The sequence below is a fragment of the Folsomia candida genome, unplaced genomic scaffold (assembly GCF_002217175.1).
Source record: "Folsomia candida strain VU population unplaced genomic scaffold, ASM221717v1 Fcan01_Sc031, whole genome shotgun sequence".
Classification (NCBI taxonomy): Eukaryota; Metazoa; Arthropoda; class Collembola; order Entomobryomorpha; family Isotomidae; genus Folsomia; species Folsomia candida.
The window spans coordinates 732528-758238 of NW_019091223.1; the positions used below are offsets into that span (position 1 = coordinate 732528).

General features: G+C 35.3%; 3 protein-coding genes across 3 annotated transcripts; all 3 read right to left on the bottom strand.

The window, feature by feature from the left end:
- Positions 1 to 7485: 7485 nt before the first annotated feature.
- Positions 7486 to 9571, bottom strand: LOC118439138 (phospholipase A and acyltransferase 1-like). Its single transcript, XM_035860187.1, has 3 exons — positions 9144 to 9571; positions 8437 to 8959; positions 7486 to 7605 (listed from the first exon to the last, which is right to left on the bottom strand). Exons 2-3 carry the CDS (start codon positions 8911 to 8913, stop codon positions 7486 to 7488), a joined length of 597 nt encoding a protein of 198 aa, XP_035716080.1. The 5' UTR covers positions 8914 to 8959; positions 9144 to 9571.
- A 74-nt stretch (positions 9572 to 9645) lies between these two features.
- On the bottom strand, positions 9646 to 10662 carry LOC118439159. Its single transcript, XM_035860240.1, has 3 exons — positions 10007 to 10662; positions 9772 to 9883; positions 9646 to 9700 (listed from the first exon to the last, which is right to left on the bottom strand). The coding sequence occupies exons 1-3, from the start codon at positions 10227 to 10229 to the stop codon at positions 9694 to 9696; spliced, it is 342 nt and encodes a 113-aa protein (XP_035716133.1). The 5' UTR covers positions 10230 to 10662; the 3' UTR covers positions 9646 to 9693.
- Positions 10663 to 18603: 7941 nt separating this feature from the next.
- Positions 18604 to 20177, bottom strand: LOC110860363. Its single transcript, XM_022109400.2, has 3 exons — positions 20024 to 20177; positions 19253 to 19799; positions 18604 to 18816 (listed from the first exon to the last, which is right to left on the bottom strand). The coding sequence occupies exons 2-3, from the start codon at positions 19730 to 19732 to the stop codon at positions 18697 to 18699; spliced, it is 600 nt and encodes a 199-aa protein (XP_021965092.1). The 5' UTR covers positions 19733 to 19799; positions 20024 to 20177; the 3' UTR covers positions 18604 to 18696.
- Between the last annotated feature and the right edge of the window lie 5534 nt (positions 20178 to 25711).

Consider the following 25711-nt stretch of genomic DNA (forward strand, 5'->3'; position numbering starts at 1 on the left):
ATAATTTATCGTGGATACCAATATTTATAAAAGAGATTGTAAATAAATTTATTTAAAAAGTACTAATGTATCTGTATGTGTACAAATGCAACAATTAAAAAATTCAAGATTATATAGTACCTTAAAAAGGCGAAAGAATGCGAGCGCCGAAATGCGACAACTTTATGGCCCATTCGCGTTTTACCCAGGGCCCCACCTTGCCTAGAAGGGGGCCTGGGTACATGTTTATATACATAGATGGTCAAGGGTACAGGTAGCTGCATATGTAGCTACCTGTACCTACCTTTTACCACGAAGGGTATTCCTTTTGCTGAAAAACAAAATCCAGTTATGGGTACGTCCATAAATTACGTCATCATTTTAGTGGGTGGGTGGTTTAGGTCTTTGTATATTTTCCATGTTAAAAGTCCCTATCCCTTAATGTTTACATAGGTTGGGTGGGTGGGTGCATAAATCGATAATTCTTGATGTCGTGATATGTGGATGGCCCCTATGTCGTATATATTTACCTATCTACGAGTGCACAAGAAGCCAGGTCTATCGGTTTATTTTGTTTCTAGTTTCTCTAAATAGAATTTAAACAAATTATATTTGAAGTTATGTAATTACAAAATATCACATTTATCCACGTGCAAAGTGACAAAGCCAGAGTTTAATTCCTTACTATTGAGCAGTAAGGAATAACTGATCGCAGGTTTAAATTGAATTTCACCCCGCTCCCAATGTAATCAAGTGGGCACGTGATTTTCGCGCGAAAATATCCTGCCATCATTTATTCCATAATGACCAATACCTTTTTTAGCTTGGAAGTGTATTTAGTGCATTTTTAACTTAATATTGCTAATCTGTGTAAAATATTTGAAATAAGATGTACGTAAAGCAGTGTTTTAAACTAGTTGAAGATGAGTTGCCCTTTAATGAGGAGCTGAACCAGCCCAACCGTTTCACAAACGCAGTTTCCATTATTTAGCGAAAGGCAGAGTGAGACTCGGATTCTGGTGGGTATCCACCACCACCGCTGACTGTCGTTGCCAGTGCCGTATGGTGGTCCGTCTCACTTCTCACTCTCTTCAAATTGTTTACCGGGATTATGAACCAACTCGTGTTGAGATGCTTTTCATCTCTTACACGAGTTGGTTCAGTTGATAAAATTCTCCGAATTTTTAATAAAAATAATTTAAAAAACGTGGAAGTTTTTTTAATAAAATATTTAAAAAAAGTGCAACATGGAGGCTCACTCCACCCCCACGCAGCAGCGACCTGCACCACCACCCCCAATTTCGCCCCTGCCACCACCACCACCCCCAATTTCGACTTTTCGAATGCATATCATCATTATAAATTCAGAAAAGCTTAAGTTTTAAGTTTGGGGCGATTTGGATAAACTAAATTTGCTTATCTGAAAAATTGATAACTTCGTTGATAAGCCTCATAGCGTTAATTTTCGAATGCATATCATCATTATAAATTCAGAAAAGCTTAAGTTTTAAATTTGGGGCGATTTGAGGCTGTTTTAATAGCTTCTATGTAATTACCTTTATGTATATCATAAATACCTATACATTGTTACGGCTCCTGCCGTATAAGCCCCTCCCTCAGAAACTTTGACCCCAAAAAAGTCATGGTAGCGGTCATTTTGCAGCGGACAACAAAAGCGGAAAATGTGGCACTTCTGACGAAGAAAAATCTGGCATCAGGTTGTCAGCCGCGAAATGACCGCTAAGGTCACTTTTTTAACGATTTATATGTAGGTCGAAAAACCGCCAATTTTCGAATTTTGAAAGTCTTGATGCATCAAAATGTTCATATTCATGAGGGAAGTCAAATGTCAAATGCAAGTTGGTATCTACTTCTTTCTGTACCGAGTGTACATTGACCTTCTCATTTTTCCCAATTTTCTTCCCCAATTTTTGAAGGGGGTGTGGTTGAATATAATTCAAAAACAGCTATGCTATATTAATCCCCCCACCCAAAACTGAATTTGTAATTTTTTATGTGCAATTTGGTGAAATCGATGCGAAAAAGACTTGCACTTTTGGCTCATTTTGTATCTGAGATAAAAAATAGCTAAACATATTACTGAATAAATTTATAAACTTCAAAAAATCTAGGGAAAGTTATTACCAGGCGGTGCCGTCCAAGTAATAAATTTGTTACCGACTAATACTTAAATTAATTATCGTTCTCTCTGGCAATAAATAAATAATTTGGAGACAAATCGTCACCCTGCGGAGGTACTATGTATAGTGCTTTATTTTTCGGTAATGTTTTAGGAAATGATTCGTTACCAAAGGAAATAAGGCAAAAATTCGTTTACCAATCATTTAAAAAATTCAATACTTTCATATAAACAAAATCTTATATTCAGATAAAAATGTTCAATTTTTTTAATAACGACGTCACGTGTGTTTGGTATACGAGTTTTTGCCTTATTTCCCGTTGCATTGGTGACAAATCATCCACGTAATAAGTAACCAAAAATAGAGCACTGCTGGTGACGATTTGTCTCAAAATTATTTAAAGTGTAAAAAATATAACCAGAATCTACATAGTTTCGCTTATGTGTTACCAGCGCGGTGACAAATTTCCTACCGAATAGCGACCGCCTGGTAATAGTCTTTTTACAACATACTTACTTACAATTAATGTTTATTAGTAGTGAAAATCTTGCAATGATGGTCGTATTTGGCAATCTGCTACCGATGGCTTTGGGAATTCTGTTCGTAGTGATTGCGGATTACTTGTCCGATGTGGGCAAATATGTAGGTAATTGTTAAGGGGATGTTCATTTATTATGTGATAAAAAAGCTGATTTTTTTAACCATCCATCATACCTGGAATTTCTTACGAGAATTTTGAACTGCAGTTCTCGCAGCGGCGGGGCTAGAATATTTTCGGACATGGGCACCAGAAAAAAAAGGTATGAAAAATTACAGTATATAAATTATTTAATGCACCGATTTTTAATTTAAAATTCAAATTTAATTTTCCCAAGAACTGTTAGATATTTATTTATGTCAAAATTATTTTTATACCAATTATTCGTACGTCCCAATTATTAAGTTCTTCTAACAATGAGAGGGTGTTTAATGTTTATTTCCGATTTTAAATTTTTCCACGCTTAGAAATAGGCGAACCAATTTTTTGCACCTTCGTCAATGCAAGTAAATATTTTCTCCATTTGCTTTTTGAGTTTGTAAATACATTTTTTAGCAAAGTGAAAATTTTGCGCAAAGTGCACTAACAATGCGATGACGCCACCGGTCCCGCTCCGATTTTGAGGAAACCAAGATAATTATGTAGCATTAGATAAATAATTAAACACGTGTTTCAGGATTTTTTATAATGTTTACCTTATGACGGAATCCGTGAGCGAGAATTTCCAACCTTACCGTGACATTTTTTGCGAGAGAGAAAAGTACAGATTTCGCATACGGATTCCATCATACATACATTTCGTTTAAACTTAAAATTCGTGGGCATAAAATGGTTTTTTCCAATTTTAAATTGCTAGGAGAAATTTTGAAAAAAATTTGAAAATATAAAAAATGCAACAAACCAGAAATTTTGAATAGCTAAGTTTTTGAAAAGTAAGTAAAAGTAATTGTTAACGGAATGTTCATTCATTGCGTGATCAAAAAAACGCTGATTTTAAACCATCCATCCAAATTGTTCTAAATAATTCCCCTTTCGGGAACGTGCATATGTATATTACGTCATCATTTTATTGGGTGGGTGGTATAGGTCGTCCTATCTTTTCCATCGTAAAATTCCCTACCCCATAATGTTGGGTAGGTTGGTGCTAAAATCGAGAATTTTTGATGACGTAATATACGGATGACCTCTCATGCATAAGGTAAGCTAAGCACGGGTAAGATGAGGGACTCAAAGCTATTCACACACATTATTGATGCGTAATATGTGGACGTTCCCTAACCTTGACGAGTTTGCATTAACCGGTGCAGTAGTACGCAATATGGCGGAATTAATTATATGGGAATCGTTCTTCATATCCCACCTGGATTTCGAAAAAGGGAAAATTAATCCCATTTTGACAAATTCATCCAATTTTGACAAATTAATCCCATTTTGAGAAATTAATCCCATTTTGACAAATTCATCCAATTTTGACAAAATAATCCCATTTTGACAAATTAATCCCATTTTGACAAATTAATCCCATTTTGACAAATTAATCCCATTTTGACAAATTAATCTGATTCGACAGAAAATTTCGTAAAATTAAAACTTCCTATCGTATGTAGAACATGATGACGTAATGTTTCAATAAGGGATTAAATTAACGACCCCCTAGCATTATGGTTTTTGCCCCCTAAATTGTGGAAATGAACCCCCATTTATTTTTGCCCCCAAGTAATTCATTTTTTATCCCCTAAATATCGAACGATATTTAATATAATAATTTTATATTTCAATAAACCTGGTATTAAACATTTTTTTATTGTTTCTGTAGAAACTTTTCTGGACACTGCGCTGCCGAGTGAAATTTTAGCTTACAGTCTAGGGAAGCATATTGCTGGGATGAATTTAACTTCGCCGTCGATTGAAATTACGACATACGGTATGCACTTCAGAATTCTTCAGAATTCCAGATTTGTCATATTTGTCAAAGTGATCAACTAATTTAGCACAAATGCACAATTCCAATATGAAAACACATTTATGACAAATATGACACAAATTGAACATTTGCGATAAATAAGACGGCCAAATTTGAAATTTATGACAAATACAACGGACAAATTGATAAGTACGACAATATGAACTTTGTCACATTTGCCACAAATTCTAAATGTTTGATAAATAGAGCATTTCTGAAATGTCAATAGGTCAATTTATCAATGACATGGTATGCCGACACCTCCCTACAAGTGGACCACAATTCTTGTAACCATATTTTTCGTTTGTATGTCTTTGTTATATTTTGCACAGGAGAAGGCAAGGAGAAATCTGTGGCTGACTATTTTTGGTTCGGATTTACCAAACGTTACGACCTGTTTCAAAAAGTCGATTCGATGGGGCCATTCGCCATCAAAATTAGGATTTTTCCCAAAATAAACAAGGCGCAAATGCGGATTCGCGCTATGATAGACGGACATGCTCTAATCATTGAAGGTGAAAAAGATTAATATCCTCTCCCTGAAAATGGAGGTGTCCCAACACATGCTCAAAGATTTGGACCAAACTAGTGTCAATGGATCACAAATATAATTTGCAAATAAATCTGCAAATTAAGATCTACTATTTGAAATTTGCAAATGGAACTATCTGCCAATGCGCAGGTTTGGGGGAGATATTTGCATCCAAAGCGGGAAAAATGCGCAGCAAATTTAGAAAATGAAAAATTGGAGGTGCGTTTTCTTCTCTTTTTATGCAAATATCTCTGCTAAATCTATGCATAGGGAGATAGTTCTATTTGCAAATTTCATAGTAATCATATTTGTGATCGATTGACATTTGTTTGGTCTAAATCTGTTAGCATACGTCGGGAGACCTCCATTGTGAGTTTTCTATAAGATAATAATATTCTTTAGAATTCTGGTGGACTCGTTTGTAAACTGGGTCCTTAAGAGGATTAGAATTCAGAGTGCCTTTACTATCCAAAAAGGGTAACATAATTATTAAGAGTGTGCATATGTATTGAGAATTCTGGGAATTTTAAACTTGAAATTATGTCCTTTAACAGGGTCACGTGTCTACCAGCCTTGGTCACCTTTCACTACGCCGACCTATCGGGCACTAACTTCTGAAACATCAGCGTTTCTGGACCCCAAAAGAAATATCTATCTAGAGAAGAAATCTCAAAAGAAATATCGACGAAATACACAAATGTGTGTACAAATTACCCTGACATTCAAATTTTTTTTAAAAAAGACAACATTCCTTTGGTATTTTGTGGAAACCTGGATGGTGAAAAGTAGATTTTTTTCCATATTTTTCTCCTCAAATTTTGGAATTTTCCCTATACCGAGCAATGTCAAAAACTGGATTTTTCGTGTTTTTCATCAAAAAACTCAAACCTTGGAAACTGTTTAAAAATTTTCATTGGTTGCTATCAGGAAATCTACTACATACCGAAGAGAAATTTTATTGAAAATCAGTAGTACTAAAGAGGTTAAGTAAATGAAACTAAATCCAGTGTAAACTTTGCTCTTTGTGATGTTAATAAGAACACGAAAAATTAATATTCTAACACTGACTCGTATAGCGAAAATTCCAAAATTTATGGAGAAAAATATCAATAAAAACTTCACTTTTTTGCACAAATTTTTCCCACAAATTCTCATATTTTTGAGAAATTCTGGAGTACATTTGTGTACTTGGTCCTTAAGAGGATTAGAATTCAGAGTGTATGTAGAGACGTCAATATAGGGGGCTAAAATGTTACGCTACAATGGAAATGTTTTTTCAAAGGCAAAAGTCCCTAAATCTCCAGTATTTACAGAGCTGTGAGATTAGTTAATTTTTTGCTTACAATGGAGGCGCAAACCATGTTCAGCGTAGATTATTTTTTGACCATGTTAGTTTGGAAGAGCAGGTCTCTAGAAACAACATTTCGTTCACCACTTGCGCAGATGCGCAAAATTCAGCAAGTTATGGGCGCCACAAGTTCGCAAAAAGAGGTCGAGGATGAGCTCTCGCTGGACCTTGCATCAAAAATCATGTATTTTTGCGAACTTGTGGCGCCCAGAACGTGCTGAATTTTGCGCATCTGCGCAAGTGGTGAACCAAATGTTGTTTCTAGAGACTTGCTCTTCCAAACTGACATGGTCAAAAAATAATCTAGGCTGAACATGGTTTGCGCCTCCATTGTTAGATTAAAAATTGAGGATGGGTCGCTAAAATTCTGGTGTTAGAATTAAACATGGATTCATGGATTGGATTAGTTTCAGATTAGATTACTTGACAAAAATGATTCGGATTGGGGATTAGGGATTGGCCAATCTGGATTAGTTTCAAGATCCACAAAAAAAGTGGGTAAACGAAAATTGTTCAAAGCATTCTAAACCTTTAATAACAATACATTAAGTAGTTAACCGCACAAAGAAGTTCGTATATGTGTAAAAATTAGTCAAAAGTCAAATGCAGTGGATAATTTCAAGGAAATTGTGAAGCACACAGAATTCAAAATCAATCCAAAGTTTATGACCAATCCAGATTGGGTATTACTTTGGCAATATTTTCTTGGATCGGGGTAACCTAACCTAACCTAATCCAAAAATACAAATGTACATACACGAACTACATACAAATACATGATAAGAGGACGGGAAATAACCGGCCAGACATTGGAGTCGTTTGCCCTTCCTTTTTAGATAATTCGTGTGAAAGATAAAATTACATAAATATACGACTAAAATTGTAAATTAAACTTATAAACATCCAATCCTCTCAATATATTTTTTAAATATTTTATTTATTTTATGTATCAGGCTTTCAAATTTTGACCAAGTTATTAATTGTTTACATGGACGAACTACTAATTTCTTTATAAACCAACTTTGCAATGAATTTGTGGTCATACACGAAATCGGCAAGTCCGCTCTTAATCCTCCCTCCAAGCGTGTGATCCCAGTCCTCTGTCTATGGATAAGAATTAAAGGGCAAATATTATTTACAAGGGAGGTTTCCTAGCGTATGTTCCCGGATTTTGAGCAAATTAGTGGCAATCGATTCCAACTTTAATTAATGCATAACGTGGAAAAGGCACAATTTTCGAAAGCTCCCGTTTGACAGGGATATTCGAATCCGAGGAAGGGAAAAACCCGTCCACACTCTTAGAAATGGGGTTACGATTATGACCAAAAAGTAAACTTATGTGACTCTACCGCCGTGGTTATAAATTTGTCATCGAGTGGTTACAATTGTCACCGACTAATCATAAAGTTTCACCGACCTGGAATTAAATTGTCACCAGAGCTAATAAATTTATAACCAATTGGTGACAAATTTATAACCAGGGCAGTAGAGTCACATACGTTTACTTCTTCGTTATAATCGTAACCCCATTTCTAAGAGTGTATTTTAAATAAAAATGAGCAAAATTTACTCAAATTTGAGTGGAAAGGATGGATTTTGATACACAGTACAAAAAGTAAAATTTAATCCACCAGTTGGACAAATTTTTGCACACCGGTTGGATAAATTATTACTTTTGGTTGTGTAAACCACTTTTTTACACAACCTTGACTACATTTTGCTCACCTGTATTTATAGCATATTTTGTAATTTTTGGATGTAATTACATATGTACTTCCGCCGCTTTTTGAAAATTTCTTATTAATTAAATTAATGATCAATTGACACAAATTTGCTCAAAATATGCGAGCGTCCACTAGGAGCACGCCGTACTTATGAACTCAAGTAAGCAAGAAAATGGTGGAAGAAAAAATTAAGCAATACTAAATTTCCTACCTGCAGGCTAAATCCTGTCCCGTACCTCCACTTTGTCGCGTAATGCTCGCAATTCGCATTTTTCAAGTCGAACCTGACAAATCTTTGCATTTCCCGGATTTTCCACAAAGTTGGGTCCCGATTTTGGAATTCTTGCCGAATCACGTGCCAAATTTCGGCTTCAGGACGCATTTTGTAACCATTGGTGTTCGCCTCTTTTTGGTGATTGTTGACACGGATTTTAGTCTCCCTCTTTATAGCGTTGTTCACCCGCTGAATTCGTACAATTCCGGACATGTAGTTTGCGCAGAAGGTGACATGGACGACCCATCCTTCGCCGAGGTACATGAGCCAGTGATTTCCAGACCAACCACCGTCCGTCTCGAGGAGATCGAATTGTGCGAAATTCCAACAATGTTCGTCTAAAGTGGCCCAGTCGGTGGGTTTTGTGATCTCGTCGGTGGGGGAAGAGGTATTTTTTGAGCTGCTGGCACCCATGGTGGAATAATTAGTGGGCAACTAATTACTTAGAATTTGTAGGTCACTGTTTTAAAAAAATATTATGAAACGTCTAAATATGTATAAGAAATTTTATTTTGAATTATGATCAAAAATTGGAAAATAAATCACTTATGTAATTGAGCTGAGTGAATGCATTAAAAATACTGGATTACATTTAATTAACAAGTTATTGACACTTACATATTTACTGAATAAGAAGAACTTACCACTAATGTTAAGTTTGGACTTTGATGAAATGTTTAATAATTCTCTTCAACAAACTCCCAGATAACAATTCGCTCTGAATTCTCTTATGTTTCGATATTACATTCGCTTTGATATCGATATCAAATTCGCCTCGAATTTCCAACTTTCGAGATAAATTCGAGGAGATATCGAAGGGAAATGTCCGCCGATTCGACAGAGAATCGATGGAGAATCGTATATCGATTTCGCCGGTAAGTCTTCGCGATTTCGTCTTGAATTCGATGAATATGTAGGAGTTCATAACGATTTCTAAACGAATTCAATGCGACTTCTCCACGAATTTAATGCGACTTCTATACGAATTCACTGCGAATTAAGTAATAAATCGATACGATTTCTCCTATATTTCGAGTTAATCCAGCTTATAGTTTATTTTATTTATTCTAAATATCATGTAATATACATAACTGAACATAAACATAAAAAATACATAAAACATACATACATAAAAAATAAACATAAGTTGAATAATCAGATGACCCTGGTAGTGAAATTGGCCGCGATGTTAAGTCACTTCCTATTGAAAATATACTAATGTTATTTCTAAAATCTTTTCCAACAGTTATTATCGATTGTATATATTTGTACCTCATACGCTTCCCAACTCTATCTGCGACGTTCTTAAGAGATTTGTGTATTTCTTCGTCAACTGTGCCCTCGTCTGGAAAATTTGGAGTCCTAGGGTGAGCTGCTACCGCATCTGAGATTAACATATTTTTAAAATGTTTTAGAGTGTTGCATAATGAGATTGCATTATGAGGAATTTTAAATTCAAGGGACCAATTTTGGATACTATATGTAATATCGAAAGTATCAATTTCACCTTCGCTTTCTGAGCTAATTGTTTCAGTTGAACTTCCTTCACTCGTGTTACTTCCGACTTCAATTTCTTCCAGATCTTCTTCGAACACTTGTTCTAAATAAATGTTTTCCCCTTCGGCCTGGACTAGGTCACTATTTAAATTTTCCTCAAAAATTTCTCTTCGTCTTTTTACAAGTCTTCTTTTTTGGCGAGCACTCAACTGAAAAAGTCGTCTCCTTCCCATGAGGAAAGATTTGAATGTGGCAGCTAAAATTACTTAAAAATATAATAACAGCGTGAAAGAGAGAAATCACAGTGAATTCTCTAAGGATTATTTACGAATTCGAGATTTAAGGCGAACAGTATATAGTCTCCTATTCCTGTAAGAAGAATTCCTATCGAAATCGGGGAGAATTCCTAACTACAATAACAGCGAATTCGTTTAAGAATTCATAGTGAAGTCGTTTCGAATTCGATAGAAGAATTCTCTGAGAATTCGAGTCTAATTCGTTACGAATTCTGAAATGAGCGTAATATCGAATTTAGGTACGAATAATTACCGAATTCGATGCGAATTCGATACGAGAATAATAACGAAATCTGAGAGAATTCGAGTTCTCTGTTTTAACGCGACATTCTCTGCGAATTCTCTAAGCGAATTCATAGCGACCTGTTATCTGGGTTGTCGAGGGCAAGAAGAGTAAGAAACGACTGAATGGTAAATTAATCCAGCAAACTGAACCAAAGAAGTGAACTTTTCTTGTAGTAGAGGGTCAAGTATGCTCACTTTACAATTACATATGCATGTACATATTTCGTGTCCTTGTAAATAGTATAGGTAAACTGCTCCATTTTAACCCCAAGTCTTATATTTGTAAAATAATATGCATATACAATATCGTTATGTAGGGTTCATTGCTCGCATGAGTTTAAAAAAATTGAGAGGAAAAGATAGTAACATTTTCGATTCATTTTTTTCCAAATCTGGGGAAAGTTTTAAACAACTTGTGTTTTAAAAATGTGCATGCACGCATCCAAAATTCTGTAGAGTATTTACATATGTATTTATGTACATATTCCTAACTTTATCTGCTACTTATGTTCTGGGTAAAGTGGGTCTCAAAATGTATTTATATTTACATACATACATATTTATTTTTGTATGAAGGAACTTACAGAAACAGACACACACACACAATCTCTTCCTTATCCACATTTTGACAAAACGTTTGCTGGATAAATATTGGGTGCCAATTAAACGGTCCAACGAAAATACAGTTTTATCCAAACAAAATTAATGATATCGCCAATAATGCAATGTGCAACGGGTTTAATTTTTCTTTCCAACGAAAATGTAAAAGCATCCATCCAAATCATAGATGTTTTACATATCTTATTAGCCCACTCTGCCTATCATGTTATCGATATTATATGGATATATTATGGATATTCACCATTCATTACCATCACTAATTCGGTAGAATAATGCGGTAAAGTAAATATCTAATTTTGACATAATTTCGATATTTGTGAAGAATGCATGAAATGCTTTCTTCACTTTATTAAAAACTTGTAGTCATTTCTCCAACAATTTTCCGAAATGATTCGCATCATTTACGTCATGAATTGTTCGATACCAATGTTGAGACTAAGTTATTCAATAATGGACATGGGAATTTATAATTAGCATCAATTGATGCAAAAAATCTTTAACAGACGGACGGACAGACAGACAACTTACAAGCTTGTTTTTGAGGAAATTATTTCGTTGGAAATTTTAATGAAAATTGTTGTAAAATAAGTCAATTGGTTGCTCATTTCATGATTGGCGAATTTATTAATTTTGGTTGGAATAAACCATATTTTCGTTGGATGGTATAAAATAAATCCGATAAATATTTATGTATAACTCTCAGTAGCAGCAGAACAGATCATTTTACTTTAAGTAAAATTGTCTGTATTACATAAGTACGTAGGTGTTTTATTATTAATTTTCAAAAGGTATGTTCCGCACTGTTTCTCACCAAAATTTTGATGAAAGAACAAACTTCAAATACATTTAGGAGGCTGTGATTTTTTTCAGCTCTGCGGGTTAGCATAAACACTAGCAATAAATCGGCAAACTTTACCTCGACGGAAAAAATGCTAGATTTGCAAATTAAATATCGTAGTATGATTTAATTTTTAATGCTGGATGGGCAATACGTGTCGCAGATTTATGATTGAATGCTTAAAATTTACGATGAAAACTGCCCAACACAAAACACAAATTCAATTGGGTTAATAATTTTAAATGATGGCGAAACGAGGTCTCGGGCAAAAAGTCGCCAGGACGCTCAAAATCCGTTTCTTCCACAGAAAGGCTCCGGAAACTAGAAGAACCAATAATGAGAGATCCGCGATTGAAACTGTCCTATCTAGCAGATGAGATGGGTGTTCCAAAACCAGCAATTTGTTCCATGTTAACTGAAGACTTAGGTCTGAAAATCGATTCCGTCCGTTGGGTACGAAAATTGCTTTCGGCATCTCAAAAACATGATCGAGTCGACTTTTGCAATGCCAATTTTAACCTATTAAATGAAGACTTGAACCTGCTCAATATTTTATTAGCTAAATATGGTACCTGAGTTTACTATTATGACCCGGTGACCAAATAATAATTCCCTCAATGGAAGCAGGAGGGGTTGCCACCGCCCGAGAATTGAAAAGTGCAAAAATCTGACAAAAAATTGATGATGACCATTTTCAAGGATATCAAAGGTCCCCTCCTTATAAAATTTATTGCTGGAAATACGACAATAAATGGGGCCGCGTATGCAGGTACCCAGAAGGAGCTGCGTCCTCCGGTTGAAAAGAAACGTGGGGTCAAAATATAGAGTTGGCCTTTTTTTAGACGACAACGCTCCTCCTCATACCTGGCTTTTTGCGAGGGATAGTGCAGACGAAAATCGCTTTACCTGCACAAACCACACCCCGTGCAGTTCAGACTTGACCCTTAGTGATTATTATTCGTTTCGAAACTTAAAGAAAGACATCAGGGGAAAACGGTTTTCGGATGATAGTGATATGAAGTCGTAAATTTTGGCATATTTTCGAGGTAAATTTTAATGGGTTATTGCTAGTGTTAATGTTAACCTACAGAACTGAAAAAAATCACAGCCTCCTAAATGTATTTGAAGTTTGTTCTTTCATCAAAATTTTGGCGAGAAACAGTGCGGAACATACCTTTTGAAAATTAATAATAAAACACCCACGTATGTAAGTACGTACGAAATAATTTAATAATTGGTTTCATACGTATTTACATAATAAATACAGCATACAGCCATGGAACGTATTGGTATTAAAATTGTACGTTTATGTATTTAAATATGCTGACTTATACAATTTGGATATGCAAATTAATGCTACTCGAGAAAGCCAAAAACTGGATGAAAAAAATTTATGCAGATTAAAATGAATACATTCATTTGTGTTTGCATCTTATTTTTTTGCCCTGGTACTAGTTCACAGGTGACGTTTGGATTAAACATATTTTTGAATGTACTTAAAACTTTAATGAAATTTATATAATGGGGATGAGTACGCATATTTTTGCAATTTAGCAATATTCAAGTTCCAAAATAGTTTTATTTGAATATGTATGAATTTATTCAAGATAAGGACGAACTTCGAAATAAATGAACAGAACCCTAAACTATTTATTATGTACTAGATACTAGTAGATACATAATGCACAACATACATATAAAAGCTAACCCTTTAAGGAGTAAGCATGCTTAACTGCTCGGGGATGTTAAAATTGTGTTGTGGTCATCGTATGGGAGGAGGAATTCAGTAAGTTAAATAAAACTTGAAAAAAATAAACGATATGTACAGACTTTAAGATAGCGTTGTATTTCGAAATATGAAAATTTTGGGGGAGAAAAATTTCAAATTTAGCATATAGGAGAAATCACTTCAAACGAGGACACATTTTTTACGACGCGGAGAGAAAACGGTGACCTTCCACAAATGAGAATTGTCTTCCTGACCACAAATTTTCCAAAAAAACAACTTTTGGCTTTCTCGCGAATTAAATAAACCAGTTCTTACAAAATGACTACATACTTTCTTCTTTGCGAATCAATGAAAGGGTTAATGAGAAATTGATTCGTGAATATGAAATATGTTACAAGCAGATAGAGAAAGTATTTAGTTTGAGAATATGTACGGAGAAAGCTGACGACTTTGCGATGCGATGCATTTATAAAGTGAAATTTGGGTTGCGTGAAACAGCAGCCGTTTTGCGAGTCTCACTGCCTTGCAGAGAAACGTGGTCAGTGGCCACCTTACGATGACTGAACCGCAGCAACTTTTTGACTCGAGGAATAAGAAGTTTTCCTAAGTACTGAATGAAAATATTGATCTCGTGGTTAAGATAATTTTTGTTTGGATAATATATTTTATTTGGCCTGAATAATTACACTGTTAGAAAACTGGTATTAATTCATTACTGACCGGAGTATGTATAGTACGGTGAATATGTACATAAATGGGACTATGCTAGATTCTTAACATATTTACATATTTACACAATTATGAAATTTATATAATATGTGTATTCTTCGTAACCTTTTATCCTGTTGTTAAGATGAAAATGTAAAGATACAAATTGTGGGTTTCGAGATTCATGCAAATATTTAAATGCTTGTACATAATTTAATAATAAATTTACTTACAAAGATTTTTAATAAATATGCATGAATTTAACTACTTAATTTTTTTGCTTAAAGTATCACAAATCAAAATAATATTACTGAAATCCTTAAACATAAATTTAAACTGAAATGCTAACATGAAAACAGTGCGGATAGAGTTTTAGAAAATGTATTGAAAACAAATATTTTATTGCATAAGTTTCTCCGTATTAAAATGTCACACCTGTGCAGAAAAACCATGTATTTGACTGCCTCCAGAATTTTAGTACATCTCCTCCATGTTCCTGGCTTTTGTATGTAACCCTTGGTAATTTTGCAACAAATTTTTACTCTCATGTTGAATGTGCATACCTGCCAGAATTGTAAATCAAGAATTAAAGATGAATACTTTCTGAGAGAGTAATCCCACATAATCGATAAATCAATACCTACCTGACTATATCATATTTCTTAGAGTGAAGAAATATATAATCATCCAAACCACAGAATTACTCCTGCTTTTGTACATAAATTATACATGAATGTGAAAAATAATTTGACCCATGTTTTATTTAGAATTTACCAGTTCCGAAGAAATTATCCCACACAAATCGTTTTGAGTGCAGGAAGAACTAAATTAAATCTATTACAGTAATTTCATACACGCTTTTCTTTCTTTATTACTTCAACTATCTGACAACGTAGCATAAAAACTTCAATAGCCACCGTTGATCGATTAATTGCCGTGGTATGTAAAATTGTTGTCGTTTTCATTTTCATAATTTTACAAGTCTTAACGATACTAAAATTGTATGCCCGCAGAAACAATAAACAGCCGGATGTTAGCCAACGAGGTTGTAGTATGTAGTAGCCTCCGACTATTACTCGATTTTTACGGTACCAAAGTGAACACGTGATATAAACTTGCCATCGTTTCAAAACGTCGGAGTTTAACCTTGGTCCGCCCACGACATTGATATGTAGCTGATTGGATAAATGAAGGTCTCAAATATCATTCTTGATAGCACCATTAGCGATAAATAGAGTAATATTAATCATTCCTTTGGCAAAAATTTACCAACCAATTAAGCAAAAATGTTTATCAGCAGAAAACCTCAACATATTTGTGTTTGGACAATTATTCTTGCCCATGCAGTATATCCACTTGGAATTGGAAGATTAGGTTCTGATGAAGAAAATAAACTCAAGGATATGAACATTGCTAATTATTTTGAACCATTTCAAAACTGTACCATCATAGTCAAAATACCAGCAAAGACTACTTCTGCCATTCAAAGGGAAGACCTGCCCCCCATTGTCCTCGAGCTGTATGGTTTGAATCGTAGACTAATTACTGAAGCCAAATTTTCTTTACAACGAAGAAGAAACCCTTCGCCACATTGCTGGGCATCGTTCTCCATTTTTCCTGAGCGCAATGAAAAAATAAAGTTCGATGAGCCCAATTTTTACAAGGCCCTGGGATTAGGCCCTGACTTCATAGATCCCTTCTGGACCCGTCAATATTTTATTTTTGTCACAAAAATGAAGTTGAGGATTGAACATTATCTTAAAAATATGAAGTACATTAATTCTCAAGTGTTTGGTTTACGGGAAATCTTAATCCTTGCTTCAAAACCTCCAGAATCCTATCTTTCAATTTGTTATTACAATAGTTACTACATTGATAAACCAATTCGTGGAATGGAATCATCTCAACAATGGTACCACATATAATGTTTGCCCAACAAATGCTTACCCCAAATTGAAATAGTTTCAAGAAATGTTTCAACACTAAACAAATACTTTTGGTATGCCATGCGAACCGTTGATAAAAAGATGCCACATTCATCAACTATTTAAAATGGTGGAACAAGTCGTCCCAAGCGTGCGTTATCGTTACATCGCAAATTTAACAAGTTTTAACGGTTTCGTTGCTTTTTGGTTATTAGAGGACATGATGAAACACGACTATTTAAAGTTTGACCCACGTCACAGCATCCCTCCAATTATGAAGAGGCCCACGTATAAGTTTCTTGGGCTAATTTTTGTTGCGCATGACATACAAAAGTTCAGTTATTTGTCGTGTTATCAAGTCAAATGGACAAACTCTGTCATTTTATCGGAACTAATGGCCCCATACGATATTGGAGTTTGGCTGTGCATCCTTGCAAGCCTAATCGCAGTGATCGTACTTTTGATTGCTTCACTGGACAACTTCATATCCAGGGGTATACTCTTAACTGTTGGAATATGTCTAGAAAATTCTGTATTGGGATACTTGTCTACCTATAAATCCATCAAATATCGCGTGGGTGTATGTACTCTCATCACAACTTTGGCCTTGCTCGGGGGCACTCTGCTTTCAAACTTCTACAAAACTTACTTCACCCTGGAAATGATTGTTCCAAAGATGTACCAATCCCCATGGAATAGTGTGATGAATGTCGAAGAAATTAAAATTCTAATGCCATTTGACCTCCTGGATGAACAAGACCTTCAATCTGCCAACTTAAGCGAGTATAACCGATATATGTATTTTTATCAAGACATTCTTCTCCAATCAAGCAAAGTCGCGCAGTTGGGACGTGAGTATCCGCGACTGAATGGATATATTAAGACAGCGAATCGTCTGATTAAAAGTCTTCTACCATACTTTGGGGTAGGCACTGATGGCAAGAATTATTTTAATGGAACATTTGGATTTCACCCGAATCGAGAAACGCAATATAATACCAGTATACTCAGGGAATTCCCGATACAGCCAATATCATACAAGGATCATGTTGCATTAATAAAAAATTTGTCGACTTGCGGGAAAATTGCGCTAGTTGATACAGAAGATCATATTACAGGCTTGACACCTTTTCTCAACGATAATTCTGACCATCTAATATATCTGAGTGGTCATGAAGATGTGTTCTTTACTGCAATGAATGGCTGGTCGATTCATCCAGTTCGGGAGAGTTATGGTGCCAAACGGGTTAAAGTACTGATGTCGTCCGGGATTTTTAAATATTTGAAGACTCTATATAGCCTACTGAACCCTGACAGGTTGTTTCACCATTATGCCAGTTGGACCCAACCTAAACTAGATTCTGTAACAAGGTTAGACTTAAATTCTAAGGTTGCGGCGGGACTGCATGTTTGTGGAATTTGTTTGGTGGTCTGTATCCTTATTTTTCTTGTGGAAGTAGGATGGTTTAGAGGATATAGGTTGATGGAGAAGTATTTGGCCACACCTAAATGATTTCATAAGCACAAAAAGTCATATAAATCTAGGGCGAAAATATTTTAACTACATTAACCTCAAACGCCCTCAAATCTCACATGTAAATATAATTATTATTTAACACCGGTTTATTTTATTTTTGCGTTCAAATTATTCAATTCGTGCCAAGAATTTGGGGAATTGAATGAGTTCTACGTCAAAATGAAATAAGCTGTATTAGATAAATAATAGGATAATTCGGCTTCTCCCCTAATATATTTTTTGAACGTCGTGCCTGGACGCCTTTTTTCATATAATCTGGAGCTGCGGATTTTTTCATATAATCGACGTGCTCGCCCCGAAGCTATTTTGGGTGGATGGAAAGTTTAAACCGAGGAGTACTCACGGAACATCTTATTGCGGATCGCAAATCATATAGCCAACTTGTTAAGAGCAAAAAAATTGTGTGGTGCGGAGGTTCGCAAAAATTTTGACTACGCAAATCTACTAAAAACACCGATCTATTTTCCCACGATGGTCAATATACATATGTATTTTAAATACCATTGTGTTTTGAACACAAAAACGTACTTTGTGTTTACACACAAATTAATCAAGGTATTTTGAGTATATTTGTGACTCTACCGGGTGCTTTACAGTGTAATGTGCTAATTATTAATATGTTGCATATTATTTGTAAATTATTTATACGAAAATATTCCGCCGACAAATTTTGACAGTGAAAAACAATTTATTCGCACGCTTTAATATTCCTATTTACGATCAACGTTTCGACGACGAGAGGTTCATTGTAGGTCACGGTTTTACATGGACGAACTGGTCAATTCGCGATACACTAATTTTGCTATGAATTTGTTGTCGTATACCAAATCCGCAATTCCACTCTTAATCTTCCCTCCAAGCATGTTACCCCAATCCTCCGTCTGTAAGGGAGAAATGTCAAATCTTATTTATTTAAATCTAATTGAGGTTTCCGAACCTATGCTCTCCAATTTTGAGCAAATCGGTGTTACTCGATCACAAAGAGAATTAATTTATGAATAATTTGTAATTTATGAATGTGAATTAATTAATGGAATTTGTAAAGAATGGTATACCCAGATGGGCAGGGTTCACAGGGATATTTGTATCCGAAGAGGAGAGAACGGGCCCTTCAAGTTGAAAGTTTTTTTTCTTTTCGGATTCAAATATCTCCGTGAAACCTGCGCATTTGGAGGTTGCAAATGTTGAAAATTTCATATTAATTTGCAATTGATTAAAACTGGTCTGCTCAAAATCAAACAGCGTCCGATGGAAGGTCTCCCTTGTTTGGGCCAAGGAAATAATTTGTGGAGGCATGAATTAGACAATATCACTTGCCTGTAGACTGAATCCCGTCCCGTACCTCCAATTTGTCACGTAATGCTCGCAATTCGAATTTTTCAAGTCAAACCTGACAAATCTTTGCATTTCACGGAGTTTCCACGTAGTTGGGTCCCGATGTCGGAATTCTTGTCGAAGCACGTGCCAGATTTCCGCTTCAGGACGCATTTTGTAACCATTGGTGTTCGCCTCTTTTTGGTGATTGTTGACACGGATTTTAGTCTCCCTCTTTATAGCGTTGTTCACCCGCTGAATTCGTACAATTCCGGACATGTAGTTTGCGCAGAAGGTGACATGGACGACCCATCCTTCGCCGAGGTACATGAGCCAGTGATTTCCAGACCAACCACCGTCCGTCTCGAGGAGATCGAATTGTGCGAAATTCCAACAATGTTCGTCTAAAGTTGCCCAGTCGGTGGGTTTTGTTATCTCGTCGGGTGTCGAAGAGTTGTCATCTTTTGAGCTGCTGGCACCCATGGTTTGATAATTAGTGAGCAAATAATTAGTATTTATTTGTCGGTTTGCTTCGCAGGTTTGAAGGACACTGTTAAAAAAATGTAAATGTGTTGTTACGAAATAACGCATGGATTTTGAAATTTTTATTCTGCAATATGCTAAGAATCTAGGAAATAAAACACGTCATTTAGCTTGGATCTAGGTGGATGTAAATATGTACATACGTACTTATTAGAAAGACTGGATTCCGTTTAATTAATAAATTATTGACACGTATGTATTTATGTATGAATTTATAAAAAAAGAACTTACCTCTAATATTAATTTGGATTTGGATGAAATGTTTGTTAATTTTCTTAAGCGAACTTATGGACTGCATGAAGAGTAAGAAACGACTGAATGGTAAAAATGTATCCACTAAACTGAACCAAACAAGTGAACTTTTCTTGTAGATGGTCAAATAAATATGTCCCTTTACAATTACATATGCATGTATTTCGTGTCCTTGTAAATATCCCTTTTCAGAAAAGGGACCATTCTAAGCAAAGGGTTCCCTAGTACCTGAATATTTCCATTTAAGCATTAGTAAACTGCTTCATTTTAACCTCAAGTTTTATACTTGTAAAATAATATGTTACAAAATCGTCATGTATGTAGTGTTCATTACTCGCTTTAGTTTAAAAGAATTCTGAGGAAACGATAGTAATATTTTTTATTCAAAATTGTATCCACTTCTGGTGAAAGGGTTAAAAAACTAGTGTTTTCAAAATGAGTATGCACGCATCCAAAATTCTGGTGTATTTACATATGTATGTAAGTACAGATATTCCTACTTTTTGTTCTACTTACATATATTCTGAGTAAAGTGGGTCCCAAGATGTACACTTATGTACATACATATTTATTTTTGAATGAACGGACTTATAGTGACAGATAGAAACATGCAATCTCCTCCACATCCATATTTGGACAGAACGTTTTCTGGATAAATAAAAACGTATTTATAACTCGCAGTAGCAGCATCAGAGACAATTTTACTTCAAGTAAAATTGTATATAAATACGTACAAAATCAATTATTAATTGATTTCGTATGGAACGTATTCGTCATGGAACGTATTCGTCATGGAACGTATTCTAATTAAAATGATACGTTTATGCTGAGTTATTTAATTTACATATGCAAATGAATGCATATTTACACTTTTTCTGGTTTTTGGCTTTTTTGAGTCAGAAAGCCAAAAACCAGAAAAAATGTAAATATGTATATTATGAATAAAATGAATACATTGACTTGTGTTTGCATCTTATTATTGCGAAACTACAATTTTCATCTTCCTAGATACACCGTGACCACAATTTTTCCAGACAACTTTTAGCTCCCTCCCGAGTTACACCATTTCCTACAAAATGACTATTTTCTTCTATGTACACAGTCCGACCATAAGTTCCCGTGAATGCATTTCCGGTGATAAATCGTAAAGTACTAAAGCTATCTGATAGAAATTTTTGTGGATGAACAAGGTATTAATCTAGTTTATAAATCATAACTTCTTTTTCACAATTTCCTCCTCGGGCTTGTACAAAAGACATAAGTCGTGACGGAAACTGCTCGATCGCGGCACGCATGGATTTAGAGGGAAAAGCGCCCAGATCTTCAGTAAGTGTGACCTCAGGCCTTCCACACTTGGGTGAGATTTAGAGCATACTTGCATCTATAATTTTGACCACCAGTCATAATTTAGGGGATTAAGGTCTGCAGATGCTGAGCACCGCTCTCCGGATAAAAAAAGTAATGAAAATTCGTGTGAAGACATTTTTGGACAATTTTTGACCTTGCGCAGGAGCTGAGTTTTGTTGAAAGGTCCAATGTTGATTTTCGGAGGGTCCAGGGTGCAGATTATTAACGTTTGGCTCTAGGACACTCTGAAAATAATTATTGGCTTCAACTTTTACCCTTTGCGGTAAAAAACAGAGATTTCCTTTCTCCAGGCAACTTGCTCCCATTCACACCACGGTGACGACTTCGTATTGACTTCCGAATACTTAAACGGATGTCAGACTTCCGTAGAACAAATATCTGGCCATTTCTTCTATTAAATTTTTCGCCAACGGTGAAAAGTGTGAAATACTTTTGGCACGAAAATTGGCGCGTACCACGATCGAGCAGTGGCCGTCACGAGTTATGTCTTGTCTTAAAGCCCGTGGACGAAATCTTGAAAAAGAAGTCATGATTTTAAACAATATTAATACCTTGTTAATCCATAAAAATTTCAAACAGATAGCTCAAATACTTTGGGATGTATCACCGGAAATGCATTCACGGGAACTTATGACCCCACTATGTACATAAGTAAATCAAATGGTTAATGAGAAATTGACACGCAAATGCAAAATTGGTGGCTAGAAAATGAAAAAATTTAGCCTGAGCATGCATATTTATGTACGGAAAAAGCTGGTGACTTGGCGATGCGATGCATTTATAAAGTGGGATTTAACCAAGGCCTGACAGGCCTACGTAAATGGATTGGGTGATCCAAAATAGCATGCATTAGAGCCACCAAACACTGGCAATGTGGCAACATTAAAAAAATACATTGTGGAGCTTACACATACCGTCGTTTGGTGGCTCTGACGGTACTGCTGGCTGGTGTGAACCAACTTACTCCAGTCTCACCCATAGTGAACGACTGGTGCTGCTGGAGAGTGCAGAGTAGTGATCGCAGGTGGCGATAGTGGGAATGTTTACATTTTATAAAAAATGTAAACATCACGTGACTTGCATTTCCACCGAACAAAGACCAATCCTACTCCCTCTACTTATATTATATAACTATGGATTTAACTTGATTGGAACACAAGCCTTTTGCGAGTCTGGCTGCCTTGCAGAGAAACGTGGTCAGTGGCAACCTCACGATGACTGAACCGATGCAACTTTTTGACTCGAGGAAAAAGTTTTTCTTAAGAACTGTGTAAAAATGCGTGTGCTTATTGTTAAGAAAATTTTCATTTGGATAATACATATTTATGCACATACTTATTTGCCTTGAATAATTCCATATACAATTATGTATATATTTTGCTTACCTTTTAATTCTATTGTTAAGATGAAACTGTGTTTATATAAATATGCAAATTGTGGATTTCGAGGGGTATGAAAATTTTTTAAATGCTTAATTTAGTAACAAAGATTATTAATGAATGAATTTGGTTAATTAAACTTTTAATTAAAATGCCACAAAAGTTTAAAGATGCCGACGTGAAAACAGTCTGGATGGAGTTTTCTAAAATATTTGGAAAAACAAATTTCAATTCATTTTTGAAAACCCTTACGGTTCTCCAGATTAAAATGTCACGCCCACGCAGACAAGCAGACATGTATTTGACTGGCTCCAGACTGTTAGATAATACAATATTCTCCTCCATGTTCCTGGCTTGTGTAACCCTTTGTAATTTTACAACAAATTTTCACTCACTTTTTGAAAATACGTGCCAAAATTGCAAATCAAGAATTGCACCACGACCGTACTGAATACTGATACCCAGACCTTAAAAATTTTTGAGTGCAATCGTACAAAAATGGATACAAATAAAATGTACTGATACAAATGTAAGTACCTTCAATAATCATTTTAATACCAAACGGCAGAAAACTATAGAATTCATCAATCAATACCTGCCTGACTACATATACATTTACCATGTTTCAAAGAGTGAATAAATATATAATCATCCAAATCACGTAGAATTACCCGTGCATATACACATGCATATACATGCATACGTACGAACAATAATTTGACAAAGGTTTTTTTTTCAGAGTTTCCAAGTTCTTTTAATCATAAAAAATTATTCCATGCCAAATCATTTTGAATGCAGGAAGACCTAAATTAAATCTATTACAGTAATTGCATACTTTTCTTTTTCTGCATTATTTCCAACTATCCGCGGAAATGATTACTGGCCGAAAACTTTGTAACTTTATTCCACTACCCCTTAAAGATATCGAATTAGTCCAAAGGTTGCTGACAATTAAATGATTAACCATTTTATGAATAGATATCTACATACATACATCCTCCAACATATAATCATCGAACAGCAAAACGAAACTGTTTAATGCTGCCACTCTTGCGAGATATTTCTAGTAAAGAACAATGGCAAAATCGACATTAACTCACACTGACGAACACAAACTCACACATGGAGAAAGTTAACTCAAATTAACTCACACTCTGAGCGCAAATGAAATTCAATACTATTTATAATTGAAGTATGGTAGAGCTTATACGCCTTAATATTTGCCGAGATGTAGTGAAATTCATTAAAACTCAAACAATTATCTTAATAAACAAGTACCATACATTATCAACAATTAACTAAATATTATATTGTATAAGCTACCTTCTAGGGTCTTAGAATGGCCTCACTTCATTTGTTATGTCCTTTTGTACACATTTTTATCCAACTTGCCATAATTTGTGGAATTAATGGTGAACAAAGGGATACCATTAACCAAGCTCCTATAGGCTCAATTCAAGCTCAAGTTTATCATCTTAACTATCTCTACCCATTTCAAAACTGCACTACGATGATTTTCATAAACAAGAATTTGGTTTGGGACACTATCATGAGACCTTCATCCGGACCAATTATTTTGCTAAGTTACGACACAAAAATATCTTTGGCCCCTGGAGTAGTAATTGTACGTAAATTTTCTAAACAAATGCGGCGAAATTCCGTGCCACACTGTTGGGCAACTTTTACCATTCTTCCCGAAAACGAATACTTGACTTTGAATAGACATCACCCAGATTTCATTAGTCACCAACCATTCATGGAGGCAAATGTATGGTCACAGTATTTCATTTTGGTCACAGCTGTACCGGATGTTATTCAAACGTACGTAAAATCTGAGCAAGTTTCATCTCGTCTCAGGCAAAGAGAAGTTATTATAGTGGATATAACTCACGTGATTAATAATGGTCCAAAGTTAAAGATGCATTATTATAATATTTACTATATTAAGAACCCAACAGTTGGGATGGGAAGCTCTGAACAATGGTATCAAATTGATTGCTTACCATCGGATTGTTTTAAACATTTAATTGCAACAGAGAAAAATGTGTCCAATCTAAACAAGTACTTTTGGGCGTCGTACGCAAGTTTTGGAAGCGCGCATAAAGTTAACGTTCGCAAGCTTTTTGGTCACACAGATATCGGACCAATTCAACATTCTACTTTAGAGTATCGTCGGCTAGCTAATTTAACTACGTTTCATGGTTTTCTGTCCTTTTGGGTCTTACAGGACATGATAGAGCATAACTTCTCAAATTGCATGCCACTTCATTTTATCACACCAATTCAAGGATATGGCCTATCGGCCTATGGGAGATTTAATTTTATAATCTATGATGTGCATCAGCATAGCTATGTTTCGTGTTACCAAGTAAGTTCGAACTCAGATATCCTTAACGCGCTAACTAGTCCATTAGATGGACTTAGTTGGACACTACTGTCGACATGTTTCGTCACGGTCGTCCTAATTTTAACCGGAGTCTTTTGTGCTTCAACTAGTACAGTTTCCTCTGATAGAATATTTCTTGTAGTCGGGTTAACATTGGAAAGCTCTGTACTTCTTTCTCGTAGTATTTACGAGGCCAGATTTCTAAGAAGTAGACACGAGTTAATAGGACTTTATAGCATTATTTCAGTTTGGATTCTCCTGGTAGGAACGATTTTGACGAATTGGTATAAAAGTTGGTTTACCATGGAAATGATTGTCCCAAGAACTTACAAGTCACCATGGACGAATGTAATGGATGTCGAGGGGTTTCGAATTCTTATGCCATTCAGCCTTGTAGATGAATATGATTCTCTAAAGGTACCCACCTTAGAGCATTTTCTCTACCAAGACTTCTATAGTAAACTACACTATCGATTTCTACGCAAATCGCTGGAAAGTGTGAACTATAAGCGACTAGTAGCTCATCAGAATATT

Excerpts from the sequence above, each read along its gene's own strand:
- LOC110860363 (XM_022109400.2), bottom strand. The coding sequence starts at position 19,732 with ATGGGTGCCAGCAGCTCAAAAGATGACAACTCTTCGACACCCGACGAG. Across the intron at positions 18,817-19,252 it reads GGACGGGATTCAGTCTACAG|ACGGAGGATTGGGGTAACAT; the intron begins GCAAGTGATATT and ends TCTCCCTTACAG.
- LOC118439138 (XM_035860187.1), bottom strand. The coding sequence starts at position 8,913 with ATGGGTGCCAGCAGCTCAAAAAATACCTCTTCCCCCACCGACGAGATC. Across the intron at positions 7,606-8,436 it reads GGACAGGATTTAGCCTGCAG|ACAGAGGACTGGGATCACAC; the intron begins GTAGGAAATTTA and ends TCTTATCCATAG.
- LOC118439159 (XM_035860240.1), bottom strand. The coding sequence starts at position 10,229 with ATGGGAAGGAGACGACTTTTTCAGTTGAGTGCTCGCCAAAAAAGAAGA. Across the intron at positions 9,884-10,006 it reads AATTAGCTCAGAAAGCGAAG|ATGCGGTAGCAGCTCACCCT; the intron begins GTGAAATTGATA and ends TGTTAATCTCAG.